General features: G+C 41.8%; 1 protein-coding gene across 9 annotated transcripts in view; it reads right to left on the reverse strand.

Moving 5' to 3' along the window:
* Positions 1-18645, reverse strand: part of TNRC6A (trinucleotide repeat containing adaptor 6A) — a 100766-nt gene that overhangs the window by 74639 nt on the left and 7482 nt on the right. For all 9 annotated transcript variants that reach the window (XM_036112487.2, XM_036112483.2, XM_078074677.1 and 6 more), the window contains exon 3: positions 1638-1725. In XM_036112487.2, the coding sequence (XP_035968380.2) occupies positions 1638-1725 (88 nt within the window). The remainder of the gene's footprint in view (positions 1-1637; positions 1726-18645) is intronic.

The raw sequence follows: 18645 nt of genomic DNA on the forward strand, positions 1-18645 counted from the left end.
GATGCATCCCTCCCAGTCACTCCTGAGAGCAAGCAAAAGGCCACATGCTAAGGCCACCTATCACCTCCTCACTCTCAATCGTCCAATGCTCTATGTTCTAATCCCCGTCCCCCCCCCCCAATACTGGCTGATCACGCTGTCAGCTCAGCACTCCAGAACGGAAATTCTCTTTCCCCTTTCTATTCTCTAACCTGGTTAACTGCTCCCGAGATATACTCCCGTCACTCAATCTGGAACCAGAGCATCAATCGAAGTCACTCTCCCTTCATATCCTTCCAACAAACTCTGTGGGTTCTTTCCACAGTCCCTCCACCAGCATCTGAGCCTCTAATTTCTACCTCCTCCAATCCAAGCCCACAGTTTGCTAAGGTAAACATTCTCAAGCACAAACTTTTACATCAGTCTACTGAAATGCCTTCAGTGTTTTCCCCAACACTTAGCAGCTGAAACCCAGATAAGAGTCCACAGCTAACACCACCTTCTGCAGTCTCATCCTGACACTTCTGCCCTTGGCGTCCCACCCCCACCAATCAAAACCCATACTTCTATAAGGCCGTGGGCACTTACCGCTGAATTTACTCTGCTTGGAATCCCTTTCTATTCCACTCCTTGTTCACTTGGCTAATTTCTACTCTAAGAAAATTTTCCCTTCTGTCGGCCCCATTCCAGGCTGAGTGAAGCGGTTCTCTGTGTTTCAACAGCTCCCTACCTACCGCAGATTTGGTTGCTGTGTTTTTCCCTATTAAATAATGTGCAGAGAAGTGTGCGGCTGTAACACAGTGCCTGGCACAAAAGAGGTATAGGTCAGAAATTAAAGTCAGAACTGTCACTGAATACGGAAGTGGAACAGTAATTTCACGTGATCTTTTAGAACATTTTCAAGGTCCTTGAAACCTTGATATAGCAGGAGATGAGTGCCCAGCTGTCATCAGGATTCATATTAATTTGTAAAAAAATCTTTATAATCACGAACATAATCTTTTCTTTTTCTACAATTTGTATTGTTTTGGTTACAGTTTCTGACAACATATGGGCTAGAGATCTTCTGCAGCAAATGATGTCCTAGGGTTATTTTCAAATATCTTACTGTAAACAGCAAATTCTTGAAATCAGCCCAGGTACTAAACAAAAAGTGAAAATGAAACTGACATTTTATTTCCTATTACGTGCATTATGTGTATTACATTATCTCATTTAATTAAATTCTCATCTTACAAAACATAAGGAAACTAAGGCCCAGAGAGGCTAAACAAAGCTGAAGGACACACCATGCAGTATGCCATGTGGGAGAGCTAGATTTCAATGCAGCTCTCTATGCAGCTACAAATTCCATGTTCTTCTCACGTATAGAGAGATGCATATATCATGAAAACCTAGGAACAGCTAATTGAAAGATAATGACCTATATAAAGCACTTACCTTTGAAAAAACTATCGGCAAGATTAAATAACTATGCATTAAATCGTACACACTTGACAAGTTACTACATATGCATAATCAGAAACATTAAATATTAAAATGAATCTCCACTGAAATTAAAACATTCAATCAAATGCTTTAAAAAATCCAATAAGAGTAGTTTTCTTTTTAAATCTGTTTAGACCGCTTAATATAGATAGTTGATACATATATACTACCTTCTTTTGAGCAGCTTCCTTCTTTTTCTTGTCGTCTTTTTTCTTTTTCTTTTCTTCCATCAACTGTTCTTCTTCTTGCACTAAATCCCTGAACCACACAGTTGCAATTAACTTTCCCAAAATGTATTAAGAAATAAAAATAATGTTGCATACAGATTCATTTTCACTCTTATTAGAAGACATGGAAATTACTCTTTTTATTATCATTCATTGAAATAAACCCCAGCTTGCAACCTCCACCTAACTCTGGAGCTACTATTTAGTACTCTGTTTTAGTAAGTCACAAGTAGCAGAGCTTTGATCTTCATGTCAAAGACAACCTAAAATGAGCAAATTTTACTCTGGGAAACAAGCTACTCTCTCTGATTCTAGAATGTAAACACCGTGTGAGCCAGAGTTACCTTGCTTCTGGCCCCAATTATCAATTAGTAGCTAGTAGCAATGCCTCAGACCTCCCCACAATCCTCTCTGCCCAGGTATGTGGGGGTATCGTTGGCTTTCCGTGCTCTAAAAAGCTTTATTAACTATTTTTTTAAACACAAGTTATTCATTAAAAAAATCACGTAGTTCAGCTTTACAATAATTTCATACCCTATAAACATTCCAAACTATTCTGGGAATCAATAATACACTCATTATATAAGTTTGTTTCAATTCTTAAAATCACAAATGCTGAAAGTTGTCAACAGAACCCCTGGTTCAGGATTTCAAAATGATAGAGAGACTGGGTAAATGGGTCTGCTTCTTCCTTTCCACTCCACCTTATTGAAATGATAGGAAACAAGGTAATATATCTCTTCCGAGCTGAGGCATATATACAAGAGCAAAGAAAGCTACAACCCAAGAATAAACAGGAGAGAAGTCTTAAATGGATGTATGTGCCATCCTCCCATGGAGTTCTAAAGAGGCTCCAACAGAGCTAGGAGAGCAGAAAGAGGTGTGGAGCAAAAAGACTGCCTAAGGAATAGAAAGGCCGAAACTATTCAACCCCTCCTATCCACCTTCCACCCCTTGACGACATGGCCATGCATAGCAGCTACACTTGATCCAGCCTAAAACCAAAGAAACACTCTCTAAAGAAACAAAACCTACGCAGGAGGCAGGCAGGGCTCCTGCAAGGGGTATGGTGCCCCAGATCAAAGTCTTTTTTATTGGAAACTTCCACCACTCTCCTCCATCACACCCTAGAGTGAAGCCTGCCAATCACCACACTTCTCAGACACAGAGCTCAGTACCAGCCATTCTGGTCAAGGCAGGAGCCTCTAGGGAATGCGGAAAATTGGAGGAAAAGTTAAGAGGAGACTCACTCCAGTTACCTACATTAGTAACCCTAGATTCTAGAACCTAAACCTTCATCCATAATATCAACAGACAACCAAAAATCAGATACTTGAAGAAAATCAACAAAGAGAAAATACCTAACTCTGCCCTGAGGAAGCGAGGAAGCTTCCCAGAGGGAACATTATAAATAACAGACAGACAAGGCAAGGTTCAAGGAACATGAACTAGACATTTGGGGAACTGCAAATAATTTATCAAGGCTGAAATGCAGATGGCAGTGGGGATGCAGAAAAGAAAATGAGAAAGACAAGCAAATACAGAGGAAACTGCAAGGGCTGCCACAAGGGGAGCACAATGAGATCACACTCAACTTAAGCTGGCTTGTTGACGGAGGAACTGAGAGGAGCCACAGGTAGGCAGGCAGCGAAAAACAAACTGAGTGACATCTTGGATGACTGCCGGTGATCCAGCAAGGTTGAGAATGTGACTGCTAAAATCAGTTAGAAGTTGGAAGGAGAGTAGAACTGTTGCTATATTCCCTTGTCATTTTGTTCCCAGTAGAACTGCCATGTGGCAAACGGAGTAGCAAAACAGACTCACGCCAACCACAACCATGACTCATTCTCGCCTCTTCCGTGTGAAGGAGGCAAGGAGAGTGAGCGAGCGAGCTCACACTGTAATCCTGGGTAAGTCAGGGACCGAGCTAGCCACAGCATATGATTAAAAGTAAAATCAGTAAACAAATGAACTTACATCACTGTCATGTCATCCATCAAAAGCAGATTACTAGCTCTAATTACTTAACCTTCTACAGCCTCAGTGTCCTTAAAATTGGAGATTAATTTCTGTACTTCTACCTCATAACATTTTTTTAAGGATTAAATGGAGAGAACTTTCTTAACACAGTGTCTCTAGTGAGCACTCAAATGCCTAGTTATGAACTCCGCTCACCAGTTCTCAGCGGCACCCAGGACTGTCTTTACTTTTGTCAAGATTTTACGGGCACTTATGATGCAAAAACATCAGAATCTTCAGCATTTGTTCTCTGTGTCCTCCCGTGAATTAGACACAGGTCCTTGTCCAGTCTTGGATTCCCCGCCCCCGCCCCTCTCTCTCCCTCTATCAATAAATAATTTAAGTAAATGTCAGTAACTATGTTGGGCACTTTATGTATATTTTCCCATTTCATTATTACTTTTCAAAAAATGATAAAGATGTTACCCTTTTATTGATGAAGAGACTGAAGTGCAGAAAAGTGAAATGAATTGTCCAAGGTCATATAGCTAGTACAGGATAGAGACAAGATTCAAATCAAGGCTCTCAATGTCCTGGTCTTTCCTCTACAGCATGAAACCTCCCACAGTAAAGTACTAGCTCCTTTTAGGAGCCACAGAGAATAAATCCTTTTGCCTTAGACAGATTAACTGCCAGATCTTCTTACTTACAATATATCTTTTCCCCAGACTGTGTGCCTCCACAATCCTTTCCTTATTTCCTTCCACCTTTTACAAGAACACTTATAACAGAATGTACTGCAGGAAAGACAAAGTATTAGAGTTCCCAGAACCATGTGATCAGGAGCAAGAACAGGGGGAAAAAAAAATCAAAGACAAAGACTGAAGAGCCACTGGTCTCAAGAGGGGACCAGGCACTGGTGATCTTTAAGAGAACAACTGCAGGGGCACCTGGGTGGCTAGGTCGTTCAGCATCTGCCTTCGGCTCAGGTCGTGATCCCAGGGTCCTGGGATCGAGCCCTGCATTGGACTCCCTGCTCCGCGGGAAGCCTGCTTCTCCCTCTCCCACTCCCCCTGCTTGTGTTCCTGCTCTCGCTGCGTCTCTGTCAAATAAATAAAATATTAAAAAAAAAAGAGAGAGAGAATGAGAGAGAACTGCAGCATTTATTTTGTGAATGTCTGTGGGAGGGCGATGTGGGAGAAACAACTAGATACAACTAGTGAATGGCTGTAAGGTCCCACATCTGAGGAGTTCAATAACTTAAAAAGAGAGAGAGAGAAATAGAAAGGTAGCTAGAATGGTACCAGAAATGAGAAAAAAAGGGCGCCTGGGTGGCTCAGTCGTTAAGCATCTGCCTTCGGCTCAGGTCATGATCCCAGGGTCCTGGGATCGAGTCCCACATCGGGCTCCCTGCTCTGCGGGAAGCCTGCTTCTCCCTCTCCCACTCCCCCCCTTGTGTTCCTGCTCTCGCTATGTCTCTCTCTGTCAAATAAATAAAATCTTAAAAAAAAAAAAAAAGAAATGAGGAAAAAATAAAATGTCCTTGAGGAAAAATTCATGGAAATGCCAAGTGCATGACAGAGAACATAGTATGCTATCATCTGTGTAAAAAGCAAGAGAGAGGATATGCACTCCCCTTTCCCTGTATGTGTACAAAATGACTGTGAAAGAACACCTAAGAAACAAACAGCGACTGTGGGGAGGAGGAGGGAGGAACTGGGTGGGTAGGGGATGGGAGGAAGGCTCTCACTGTACAAACCTCTTCATACATTTTAATTTGATTCATCTGTGAATGACAGCATTAAAAAAATTAAATATTAGGGGCGCCTGGGTGGCTCAGTAGGTTAAGCGTCTGCCTTCAGCTCAGGTCATGATCTCAGGGTCCTGGGATCGAGCCCCGCATCGGGCTCCCTGCTGGGTGGGTAGTCTGCTTCTCCCTCTCCCTCTCCTCCCCCCACCCCCGGCTTGTGCTCTGTCTCTCTCAAATAAGTAAAATCTTTTAAAAACTTAATTATTAAAAAAAATTTCAAGCATTAATATTAAATGAGTAAATTTTAATATTTAAAAAGTAAAAGACTGTTCTCGCTTGGTTTCTGGTTTGCTGGGAGATTCAGTCACGGGTGCATGCTATACTTTGTTCGATTTCTTGTATCTATTGAAATGGTTATCTGATTTTCATCTTTTGATGGCTAATATGATTAACTGTATTGATCGATTTTCTAGTAGTGAACCAAGCTTGCATTTGTTAGTATAAACCAAATTCTAAATACTATTTTTGGGGCACCTGGGTGGCTCAGTCTGTTAAGCGACTGCCTTCAGCTCAGGTCATGATCCCAGGGTCCTGGGATCGAGTCCCGCATCGGGCTCCCTGCTCAGCAAGGAGTCTGCTTCTCCCTCTGCCACTGCCCCCCCCCGCCCCCGCTTGTGCTCTCTTTCTCTCTCTGTCAAATAAATAAATAAAATCTTTAAATAAATAAATACTATTTTTTAAAAACACACTGCTAGTTTTTCTTTTCGATAAATGCAAATTAAAAGACAAAACTCTAATGTTATACCATTTTTCTTTCTTTCTTTTTTTTTTTTTAGTAATTTTATTGATAAAAACGTTCAAGAGTAATAATATCTAGTGCTGGCAAGAATGAGAGTTAAGAGGTTCTCTTACATTGCCAGTGGAAAACTACTACAATCTTTTGGGAAGTAATGTGGTAAGAATTTTAACAACTGAAGTTATATACATTCTAGCCAGCCACCCCATTCTGCAGAATGTATCTGATGGTAATAAACCCCTAGAATGCAAGGCCATGTGCACATCAAAGTCCACTGCAAGGTTCACAAGGGCTGAAAAGCAGAAAAACAGAATGTCCCTCAATAAAGAAATGGCTTTTCTATGGTATAGCATAGCATGTTGTACTGAAAAGGAGTTGATCTGTTTATTAATTCAAAGGAAATTTCTTTTTTTAAATATTTTTAAAGATTTTATTATTTTTTTAAGTTACCACTACACTCAGCGTGGGGCTCAAACCCAAAACCCCAAGATCAAGAGTCACATGCTCCACCAACTGGGCCAGCCAGGTGCCCCAGGAATGTTCCATTTTTAAAATATGATAAGCAAGTTGCAGAAATGTGAACATGTTATCCCATACTTTATTCAAGCTGTATGTGTATGTGAACAACTTTATACAAATTTAGAGAAGGACAGGAGGCAACACCCTCCTGAACTAGGAATATCAGAGTAACCTCACAACTGGACCAAGTATTTAAAGAAATATTACGTTTTTTAAAAAGTGCATCTCAGCTCTGGCTGGCTCAGTCAGAAGAGCATCCGACTCTTGATCTCAGGGTAGGGAGTTCGAGTCCCACGTTGGGTGTAGAGATTATTTAATAAATAAACTTAAAAAAATATATATCTCGGGGTGCCTGGGTGACTCAGTCGTTAAGCGTCTGCCTTTGGCTCAGGTCATGGTCCCAAGGTCCTGGGATCGAGCCCCACATCCAGCTTCCTGCTCGGCGGGAAGCCTGCTTCTCCCTCTCCCACTCCCCCTGCTTGTGTTCCCTCTCTTGCTGTGTCTCTCTGTCAAATAAATAAAATCTTTAATATATACATATATATATAAATATATATGTATTTCAATTTGAAATGTTGTGTTACGTGTACATTATTTTTGTAAATTAGTACCAAAGTAATGTTTAAAACACCATAATGTCCAGAATTTGCTTTCACTATCCAGGCTCCACCCCACTGCTCAAAAAAACAGAAAAGAGAAAAATGCAACATGATTGACAAAATGTTGGCAATTGCTGAGACTGGGTAATGGGTGCATGTATCTTCCTGATTCTGTTCTCTTCTAATCTGTGTATGTTTGAAATTTTCCATAATAAAAGACAAAAAATTACAAGCCTCCACACGAATGATTAAAGGCAACAAGAAGGGAGATTAGAGACAAAGGAAGAAGCAAAAGAGTGTCAGAACCAAGAGTCCTGGGAGCAGGAAGAGAATGGGTAAGGCAAGTTGCCCATGATGGCAGCAGGACACAGCTGGGACCTAGAATGCCCCTCCTTGTCCTGCTTTTCCTGATGCTTGATGGGTCAGTTTTTTCTACATCCCCAACATGACTATCATTGTAAGTAATCACTTCCAAAGGGTACTCTTATAAACTGCTGTTGAAGTACGGACTAATAAAGCCCACTGGTGAAGAATTTGGAAGTATCTAATATCAGATTTTCAAATGTTACTACGTTATGACCCATCAATTCCAATCAAAGCCCATAAAAAAGAAACTGTAAAGAAATAGATACTGCAAAATAGCCTGGGGCGCCTGGGTGGCTCAGTCGTTAAGCATCTGCCTTCGGCTCAGGTCATGATCCCGGGGTCCTGGGATCGAGCCCCGCATCGGGCTCCCTGCTCAGCGGGAAGCCTGCTTCTCCCTCTCCCACTCCCCTTGCTTGTGTTCCCTCTCTCGCTGTGTCTCTGTCAAATAAATAAAAAATCTTTAAAAAAAAAAAAAAAGAAATAGATACTGCAAAATAGCCTAACAGCCAGTCAGTAGAGGAAAGTTAACAAACCATAATGTACTCATACCATGGAATCCTACACAGTAGTTTAAGAAATGGAAGGGGTGGGGGGCACCTGGGTGACTCAGTCATTAAGCGTCTGCCTTCGGCTCAGGTCATGGTCCCAGGGTCCTGGGATCGAGCCCCGCATCGGACTCCCTGCTCAGCGGGAAGCCTGCTTCTCCCTCTCCCATTCCCCCTGCTTGTGTTCCCTCTCTCGCTGTGTCTCTCTGTCAAATAAATAAATAAAATCTTTAAAAAAAAAAAAAGAAACAAAGAAATGGAAGGAGGTTTGTAGATTTCCATGGTGTGCGGAAGAATTAACACAGCAGGTGTGAGACTGTGATCCTTAGAAAGGCTGGCCGTTGGCTGGTGTCAAGGAAGCTGGATTTCAGAGAGGTTCCCACCATTCCCTAACTGATAAGGGTAAACTGTACAAGCAATACAGTTTATGCTGAAAACCTTTCCTTTTGGGAATCTGGAATTTTGGTACGTGTTAGACAGAGGATGCATACGTGACCGGCCCCTATCAGAAACCTTGGGCACTGAATTTCTAATGAGCTTTCCTGGTAGACATTTCACACATGTTGTCATAATTTGATGCTAGACAAATTAAGCATGTCCTGTGTGACATGACAAGGAGAGAACTCTTGGCAACTTGCACCTAGTTTCCTCTGGAATTTGTCCAATGTGCCTTTTCCCTTTGCTGATACTTCTGATGTAATAAATCATGGCCATGAGCATAACTGTGTGCTGAATGAATCCCAGGAAATCATCAAACCTGAGGGTGGTCTTGGGGACCACCTGACAAATATAGCTTTACAGATAAAGATCTCTAGGACACACTGCTAAGTCAAAAGAAGGTCAATATTCAGATCAGTGTATCATTTGTTAGAAAAACAAGAGGAAAATCCCATTAAAAAGTACACATTTTCCACAGTAAAGTAGGGAAGCAGACCCTCAAGGTACCTGGATGAGCTGACTCTGAATCCAAAATTATTTAGTGATAACCTATGCAATGTTCAGTCAATAAACCAATAAAACTGTGCTTAGGAATTCCTATAAGCCAAGCAGTCTCTGTGTACTGGGAGAACCTAAGCAGAAAACATGATTTTAAACAATAATTTTGTAGAAACAACTGGACACACCTGAAAGAAGGAAACAAGCAGTCTTTTGGTAGAGGCTGTAAGCAAGTTTAGGAAAATAAGACATGCACATGAGCTGTTTCAGCTATGGAAGGCTTCAAGGAGCAGTTAAGAAGTTGATCCTAAAGGATCTTGAAGAAGACTCTTCTATAGACAGGCGGGCCTTTTCAGGCCAGGGAACACAAAAGGGCACGGACACCAGCAAAGCAGGGAGACTTGTCAGCATGGTGATTTCAGGGAGCAGGACTGACAGGGAAAGAAAAAGGAAGGAAAAGCTGGGTAAAAGCAGGACATAAATTGCTAAACAGGGTGAGAAGGCTGCTGTAATTATTTGAGTAAATGTGCAATGCCCTGAGCCACAATGGTGGACTGAACTGGAAATGAAAAGCAAAGAATAGGGGCGCCTGGGTGGCTCAGTCGTTAAGCGTCTGCCTTCGGCTCAGGTCATGATCCCAGGGTCCTGGGATCGAGCCCCGCATCGGGCTCCCTGCTCTGTGGGAAGCCTGCTTCTCCCTCTCCCACTCCCCCTGCTTGTGTTCCCTCTCTCACTGTGTCTCTCTGTGTCAAATAAATAAGTAAAATCTTAAAAAAAAAAAAGAAGAAAAGAAAAGCAAAGAATAACACCAAGGTAATCATGAGAAATTGGAATGGTTGACAGTATTAAGAACGACAGGAGAGCTAGGTTAATGACAACTCCAGATTTTAGAAAGCAAACATTTAAAAATGGAGGCTCTGCTGTTAAAACTGATCATACGGTAATGGGACGAGGGGTTAGATCTTGTTTTATGAAACAGAAGACCCAGGGCAGCATTCCAGAGGGCCCAACTAGCCTATCAGTCAGCAACTTACCATAAGGCTGCTCGTCACCAGGCAGAAGCCAGCTCTAGGTGACAAGCTGGTTATGAAAATACATTTCACATCTTCTGCCAAAAATGCTCTTCTCCTACTTTCCCCCTTACACTCTATTCTATTTTCTCCCAGCCTTCCTGCTTCCTCTTTTCTAGCTGCTTGCCAACCCTCCCTTCTCTTTTTGTCCTTCTCGTCCTCCTACACGTAAATTAATCACCAAAGCCAGTCTAGCACCCCACAGTACAAAGCCACCGGTAATCGTCAACACTATGATCTCGCCACATGGTAGAGACGGAAACCCAGCTGCAGCAAAAATAGGCAAGAATGAACTCAGAGGTTTGGAGAAGTTTTCAAAACCTTTGGCAGTGATATGAAGAAAACAATAAAAATGAAGTTTTACAAATAAAGACGACTAATACTTATTTGTAGTTAGAAAAGGGGTCAGGGAATAAAAGTGCTGGAGGAAGTGGTGGCAGAGAGGGTGGCACAAGAGAGGCTAGTTTCCAGTCACAGCTAGTTTAATCTCCACAAATGCTGAAGGAGTTCAATAAAAGTGATGCGTCCATAAAATGGAATACTATGCAACTATGTAACAGAGAAGACCTCCATGTTCTGGTAGGAAAGGATCTGGAAGGCGTGCAGTTAACTGGAAGAAAGCTAAGGTGCAGTACACTGTGTTTTGTGTTAAGAGGAAGGAAGAGATAAAAATATATATCCCCATGTGTTTGTATTTGTATGAAGAAATTCTGGAAACACACACATAAATAAATAATACCTATTTGTGGCAGGAATATGGGGAGCAAAAAGGACCAGAGAAAGGATGGCAACAATACTGTATATTTCTAGATACTATCTAATTTTGAACCATAAAGCACAGACTGAAAGCTTAGCTTTGGAGGCACGGGTGGTAGTGAAGAGTCAGCAAACCTTCCCCTTAAGAATGAAGGGAAAATAGGAAAATAGGACAGAGATGGCAGTGTCTTATCTGATGATAGTCTGGATCTCTTCAAAGAGGTTGAGCATAAAGGGGGCTTCCACTGGCCCCATAATCTGAGCAACAAAATAAGGCAAATAAAGGATTACAACCCATTGAATAGAATAAAGTAAGAATCCATGAGTCCTTACGATATTAACAAATGGATGGGTCGATGAAGGAACAGGATAAAGGGAAAGATCTTGAGGCAGAACGTCAACTAATGTAGAAAGAATGACGACCCTGGAAAGTCACTATTTGGCGATCCATTGATTCAGGCAAGAATCCTGATGAAAAACAAGGTATTTTACATAGTCTCAAAGTTCTCCCAACAGTAATTATTAATTACAAAAGCACAAATCTGAACTTTATGGTTACAAACCTGACATATAGCACCTTAAGCAAGTAAATGCAGTTACCATCACGGGTAATGAGATAAATGAACACCACACACCGCCTGATAGATGCACTAGCTAACACACAACATTGGTTCTGGGCTACTCCTGCCATAAATGCATAACCCGAACCCGATCAAGAGGAAACATCACATGGGATACCTGGGTGGCTCAGTTGGTTAAGCGATTGCCTTCAGCTCAGGTCATGATCCTGGAGTCCCGGGATCGAGTCCCGCATCGGGCTCCCTGCTCAGCGGGGAGTCTGCTTCTCCCTCTGACCCTCCCCTCTCTCATGTGCACTCTCTCTCACTCATTCTCTCTCGCAAATAAATAAATAAATAAATAAAGAGGAAACATCACACAAATATGGACTGAGAGACATCCTATGGAAGAACTAGCCTGGACTCTTCAAGAAGTATCAAGGTCTTCAAAAACAAAGAAACTTCCAGAACGCAGGTGACTAAATGAACATGAAAACTAAATGCAACCTGTATTCCTGGGTTGAATCTCTGACAAGAAAACAATTTTTTGATTTGCTCTAAAAGGTTATTGAAACAACTAGCAAAATTTGAGTAAGGTCTACAGCTTTGCTATTAAGACTGCACCAATATTAGTTTCCCAATTTTGATAATGGTACTGTAGTTACTAAGAAAATGTCTTTGGGGTGCCTGGGTGGCTCAGTCGGTTAAGCATCTGACTTCAGCCCAGGTCTTGATCTCAGGGTTTTGAGTTCAAGCCCTGCGTTGGCAATCTACTTAATAAAAAGTCTTTGATTTTAGGAAGTAACTATTTAAAAGTTTTTAGGGCCCAGGAACATCATGCCTTCATGTCACTAAAAGGGTTCAGGAAAAAACAGTATGTATGTAACAAGAGAGAATGATAAAGCAAATGCGGTTAAACGTTAGCATTTGAGGAATACAGGTGAAGGCTATTCAGGAATTCTTTGCTCTATTCTTGCAAAATTTCTCTATATCTGAAATTATTTTAAAATAATAAGCTTAGGGGGTGCCTGGGTGGCTCAGTCGTTAAGCATCTGCCTTCGGCTCAGGTCATGATCCCGGGGTCCTGGGATCGAGCCCCGCATCGGGCTCCCTGCTCAGCGGGAAGCCTGCTTCTCCCTCTCCCACTCCCCCTGCTTGTGTTCCCCTCTCTCACTGTGTCTCTCTCTGTCAAATAAATAAAATCTTTTTAAAAATAAATAAATAAATAAAATAATAAGCTTACATGGAGGACAATTGGGTGAGATTAGAAACAGGAAAACAGATACCCTCCACAATGACAGAAGCACTCTACAGTTTGCAAGCGCTCTGAGAGATTATCCATTGGAACCTACAATGCTGACACACAGAACTGATGTTCTTCCTATTTGACACTTAGAAACCAAGGATCAGAAAGTCGAAGTGACCTGTATAGTAGGTACAAGGTAGTGGTAAGGCTGACCCAAAACCTAGTTTGCTAAACTACCCTCCTAAACTCTAACCTTCTTCTGAGGCTTAAGTTAATTACTAGTTCCTTCATGATTCTTTCCAACTCCCACAAACCTCACCCTTGACCTCTCATTAAACAATGCTCATTTTCTAATTATTTCAGATGTTAATCTCACTCTTCCAAATAGGACTAATTGCTGCTCTGAGGGCAAAAACCAGTTCTACTTGTATTGTACTCCCCAGCATTGTGCACTGCAATTAAATTCCTGCTTCCTTGCTTTTACTAACACTCTAACCCTATCACCAACCACCAAAGAGGCATTTTTTTTCACTCTTCTACCCACATTCTGCTTAAGGACCATCCTACTTAAGGGCTTCAGTCTCCAATACCTACTTGTGTAAGCAACTTCCTTCTTTTTTCTTAAGCCTCCATCTCCTCATTTATGAGAAGTCTCCAACTGTACCTCCTCCCAAGGGCTGTTGTGAAAATTAAATTAGGTAACGCAGAGAAAGTGCTTAACAGATGCACAATGTGTGTACACTCATTGTTAGTTACAAGACTTAGGTACAAACACTGCACTAAAGCTAAGGTTAGGACACAAAGGTTCCAACTGAAGGGAGAACCTACAGTAGAAAACAGAACTGATGCAGTCTTCGAGTGGCTGTCATCAAGAAGACAAAAGGTAACAAGTGCTGGTGAGGACACAGAAGAAGGGAACCCTGTGTGCACTGCTGGGAATGCACACTGGTGAACCCACTATGGAAAACAGTTTGCAGGTTCCTTGAAAAGTTAAAAATACAACTACCAATGACCCACTAATCCCACTTCTGGGTATATATCCAAAGGAAATAAAACCAACGTATCAAAAAGGTATCTGCCCTCCCATGTTTACTGCAGCATGATTCACAATAGCCAAGATACGGAAACAGCCCAAGTGTCCATCAGTGAATGATGTAGATGTGGTGCACGCGTGTCTTGTGTTATGTGTCTCTACACACGATGGAATATTATTCAGCCACAAGAAAAGGAAATTCTGCCATTTGCGATAACCTGGATGGGCCTTCAGGGCACTGTGCTAAGTGAAATAAGTCAGAGAAAGACAAATACTGTATATCACTTATACATGGAATCTAAAAAAAGTTGAACTTGCAGAAATAAAGCAGAACAGTGGTTACCAGGGGCTAGAGAATGGGGGAATAGGGGAGACGTCAAAGTATACAAACTTGCAACTAGAAGAGGAATAAGTTCTAGAAATCTAATGAACAGAATAGTGATTATAGCCAACAATACTATATTATATACTTCAAGTTGCTCAAAGACTAGCTCTCAAATGTTCTCGCCGAAAAGGAATGCTAATTACGTGACATGATAGACGTGTTAGCTAACACTATGGTGGTAATCATACCGCAATACATAAACATCGTATCAGCACACTCTACACCTTCAACTTACACAGAGTCCAGTATCTTAAAAAAAAAACAAAACAAAAAAACAGCACACAAGGGCAATGCACTAACCACTGGGGGGAAAATGAGTCGTCAATCATATCCTTATAAAACCAGAAAAAATTAAAAAGCAAAAATGAAAACAGAACTCAATACATAAAAACAATTATTAAGGGCGCCTGGGTGGCTCAGTCGTTAAGCATCTGCCTTCGGCTCAGGTCATGATCCTGGGGTCCTGGGATCGAGGCCCACATCGGGCTCCCTGCTGGGATTTGGGGCCTGCTCCTCCCTCTCCTTCTGTCTGCCGCTCCCCTTGCTTGTATTCTCTCTCTCGCTAATAAAAAATAAAAAATCTTTTAAAAAAAATTATTAAAGCACAATGAAGAATGAGGTAGATGCCAGAACAATTCAAGACCCCAGATTCCAAACCAGACCAAACCAAGTACCAGGTACCAAAAGAAGACAAAGATACCAAAACTCCAAGACCAGTAACCCTTATGAATACAGACACAAATCTTCAACAGAAGACTAATAAATTGAACGAGCAACATATAAAAAGGAGTAATCACCATGCTCAAGTGAGATTTACCCCAGGAATTCAAGGTTGGTTTGGCATATGAAAATCAATGTAATACAACATATTAACAGAACAAAGGACAGAAACTACAGGATGATCTCACTAGATACAGAAAAAGCATTCGATAAAATCCACCCTTTTTTTTAAAAAAAAAAAAAAGGTTTTATTTTTATTTATTTATTTGACACAGAGACAGCACAAGCAGGAGGAGCAGCGGAGGGAGAGGGAGAAGCAGACTCCCTGCTGAGCAGGGAGCCAGATGCGGGGCTCGATCCCAGGATCATGACCTGAGCCCAAGGCAGACACTTAATGACTGAGCCACCCAGGTGCCCCAAAATCCACCCTTTCATGACAAGATAAAAACACTCAAACTAGAAATAGAAGGAAACTTCCTTAGCCTAATAAAGACCATCGACAAAAAGCCCACAGCTCACAACACACATAATGGTTAAAACTGAATGCTTTTCCTCCAACATGAGAATTGAGACAAGAATGTCTGCTCTTGCCATTTCTAGCCAACACTGTACTGTAGGTTCCATTCAGAAAAACTGGGCAAGAAAAATACACAAATACTGTAGGTTCCATTCAGAAAAACCGGGCAAGAAAAATACCCAAAAGGCACGGAGATCACAAAGGAAGTTATAAAACCATCTCTATTCACTGATGTTGTAGAGAGAGAGTCCTAAAGAATAAACACACACACACACACACACACACAGACTACTAGAAATAATAAACAAGTTTAGCACAGGTGCAGGATACAAGATCAACATACAATAATCAATTGATTGGGGCACCTGGGTGGCTCAGTCAGTTAAGCATCCAACTCTTGATTTCAGCCCAGGTCATGATCTCAGGGTTGTGAGATCAAGCCAAGCACCCGGCTCCATGCTGGGTGTGGAGTCTGCTTAGGATTCTCTCTCCCTCTGCCATCCTCCCCACCCCTGGGCACTTGGCGGACCTTATGCTAAGGGAAATAAGCTAGTCACAAAAGGACAAGTATTACATGATTCCACTCATATGAGGCACCTAGAACAGTCAAATTCACAGACAGTGGTGACAGCTGCACAACACTGTGAAAATGTAGTTAAAGTCATTGAAATGCACACTCAGAATTGGTTAAGATGGTAAACTGCATATACCACATTTTTAAACTTTTGTGCTTCAAGGGACAATATCAAGAAAAAAGGCAACCCATAGAATGGGAGAAAATATTTGTAAATCGTGTATCTAATAAAGGACTTGTATCTAGAATATATAAGGAACCCTTATAGTAGGGCACTGGCTGGCTAGTTTGTAGGGCATGAGACTCTTGATGTCGCTTGATCTCAGGGTTGTAAATTCAAGTCCCATGTTGGGTGTAGAGATTAAAGATTTTTTTTTTTTTTTAATTCATTTGAGAGAGAGCAAGAGCACAGGCAGGGAGGGAGGGTCATTGGGAGAGGGTGAAGGAGGCTCCTTGCTGAGCAGGGAGCCCAACATGGGGCTCAATCCCAGGGGTCCGAGATCATGACCTGAGCCGAACACAGACGCTTAACTGACTGAGCCACCCAGGCGTCCCTTGAGATTACTTCAAAAATAAAATCTTAAAAAAAAAAAAAAAAGAATCCTTATAACTCAACAACAGAAAAATGACCAAATTTTACAATGGACACAGGATCTGAATAGACATTTCCCCCAATCAGACACACAAGGGCCAATAAGCATGCAAAAAGATGCTCACATCATTAGTTATTAGGGAAATGCAAATCAAAACCACATTGAGATACCACTTCACACCAAGATGATGACAATAAAAACAAACAGTAACAAGTGTTGGTGAGGAGAAACCAGAGCCCTCATACATCACTGGTGGGAGAGTAAAATGGCTCAGATACTTTGAAAACAGTCTGGCAGTTCCTCACAAAGTTAAACACAGAATTACCATATGCCCCAGCAATTCCACTTCTAGGTATGTGGTCAAGAGAATTGAAAGCATTATGTTCACTCATCCAGGAATGTTCACAGCACCGTTTTTCATAATAGCCCTAAACTGAAAACCCTAATAATGCCCATCAACTGATGAATGGATAAAGAAAATGTGGTATAGTGGGGCGCCTGGCTGGCTCCATCAGAGAAGCATGGGACTCTTGATCTTGGGGTTGTGAGTTCAAGCCCCACACTGAGTGTAGAGATTACTTAAATAAACAAGGAAAAGCTTTTAAAAAAAAAACCTGGTATGGGGTGCCTGGGTGGCTCAGTCGGTTAAGCATCTACCTTCAGCTCAGGTCGTGATCCCAGGGTCCTGAGATCGAGTCCCTCATCGGGCTCCCTGCTCAGCTGGGAGCCTGCTTCTCCCTCTCCCTCTGCCATTCCCTCTGCTTGTGCTCTCTGGCTCTATCTCTCTGTCAAATAAATAAATAAAATCTTTAAAAAAATTTTTTTTGAGGGAGATGGGGGTGCCCAGGTGGCTCAGTCGGTTGAGCATAAGACTCTTGATCTCAGTTCAGGTCTTGATCTCAGGGTCGTGAGTTCAAGCCCTATGTTGGGCTCCATGCTGGGTGTGGAATCTACTTTAAAAAAAAAAAAATGAGGGAGAAACTGAGAGAAACATTCAGAGGAAGAGTTGAGGATAGGGCAAGTGTAGAAGGGACAAAACTAAAGAGATAGATAAGCTGAGCATAGCAAGAGTTTGGGCTTAACTTCCAGTCAGTCACTGGGGAGCTAGCCAAGGTTTCGAAGAAATACCAAGGGACAAGCTCAGAGCTGTGGCTTGAGGTTGATTCAGTTGCAGCAGTGTAGGGATGTCTGGGTGGCTCAGCCAGTTAAGCGTCTGCCTTCAGTTCAGGTCATGATCCCAGGGTCCTGGGATTGAGCCCCGCATCGGGCTCCCTGCTCAGCAGGGAGTCTGCTTCTCTCTCTCCCTCTGCCCCTCCCCCCTGCTCATGCTCTCTCTCTCTCTCAAATAAAATCTTTAAAAAAAAGTTGCAGCAGTGTAGAGGATGCACATGACGCCCCTTCCTATCTTCACATGGGAAGAGTCTCACATACGCATATGCCTCACATCACCTAGAGCTTCACAAGGAGAATACTGAGCGAAACCTCTCTCTCTGACATCCTTTGTATGGTCAGTTATCAAACAGTGAGGTAATGCTGAAAAACACATTTAAAAGCAGTGCATATTTGAGCACCACATAGTACTATTTCCTTGTGTTTTAGAGGGATACTTCAAAAGAATAAGAAAAGACCAAAGTCAACAAAACACAGATGTCAAAATTATAAAAATATTCAATTATCACTTCAGCAAGCTGCTCAGTAAATGCTAGCTGACTCAACACCCCTAGTAAGAACAGCAAACAAGTGACTCGGTTTAATCTTGTTGGTTATTATACCAAATCCAATCAATCGCTGTTTGCAGAAAATATCTTGTAAGGTTCAAAGTATAAAATTCCTTAAGCGGGTTTCAATCTGTTGTGCACATTCCATCTGAAGCTGGAAGTCGGCTGAGTCATCAGCATACAACATACTGCTGCAGATTCAAAATGCTCTTCCCTAGTTACAAGAGTAGAAAGGCTAGGATTTCTGCTTCATAGCCAACTCACACGCCCAGAGTATGCAAATCATTTTTAAAATAAGACCACCTTCATAGG

The sequence above is a fragment of the Halichoerus grypus genome, chromosome 6 (assembly GCF_964656455.1).
Source record: "Halichoerus grypus chromosome 6, mHalGry1.hap1.1, whole genome shotgun sequence".
NCBI classification, from domain to species: Eukaryota; Metazoa; Chordata; class Mammalia; order Carnivora; family Phocidae; genus Halichoerus; species Halichoerus grypus.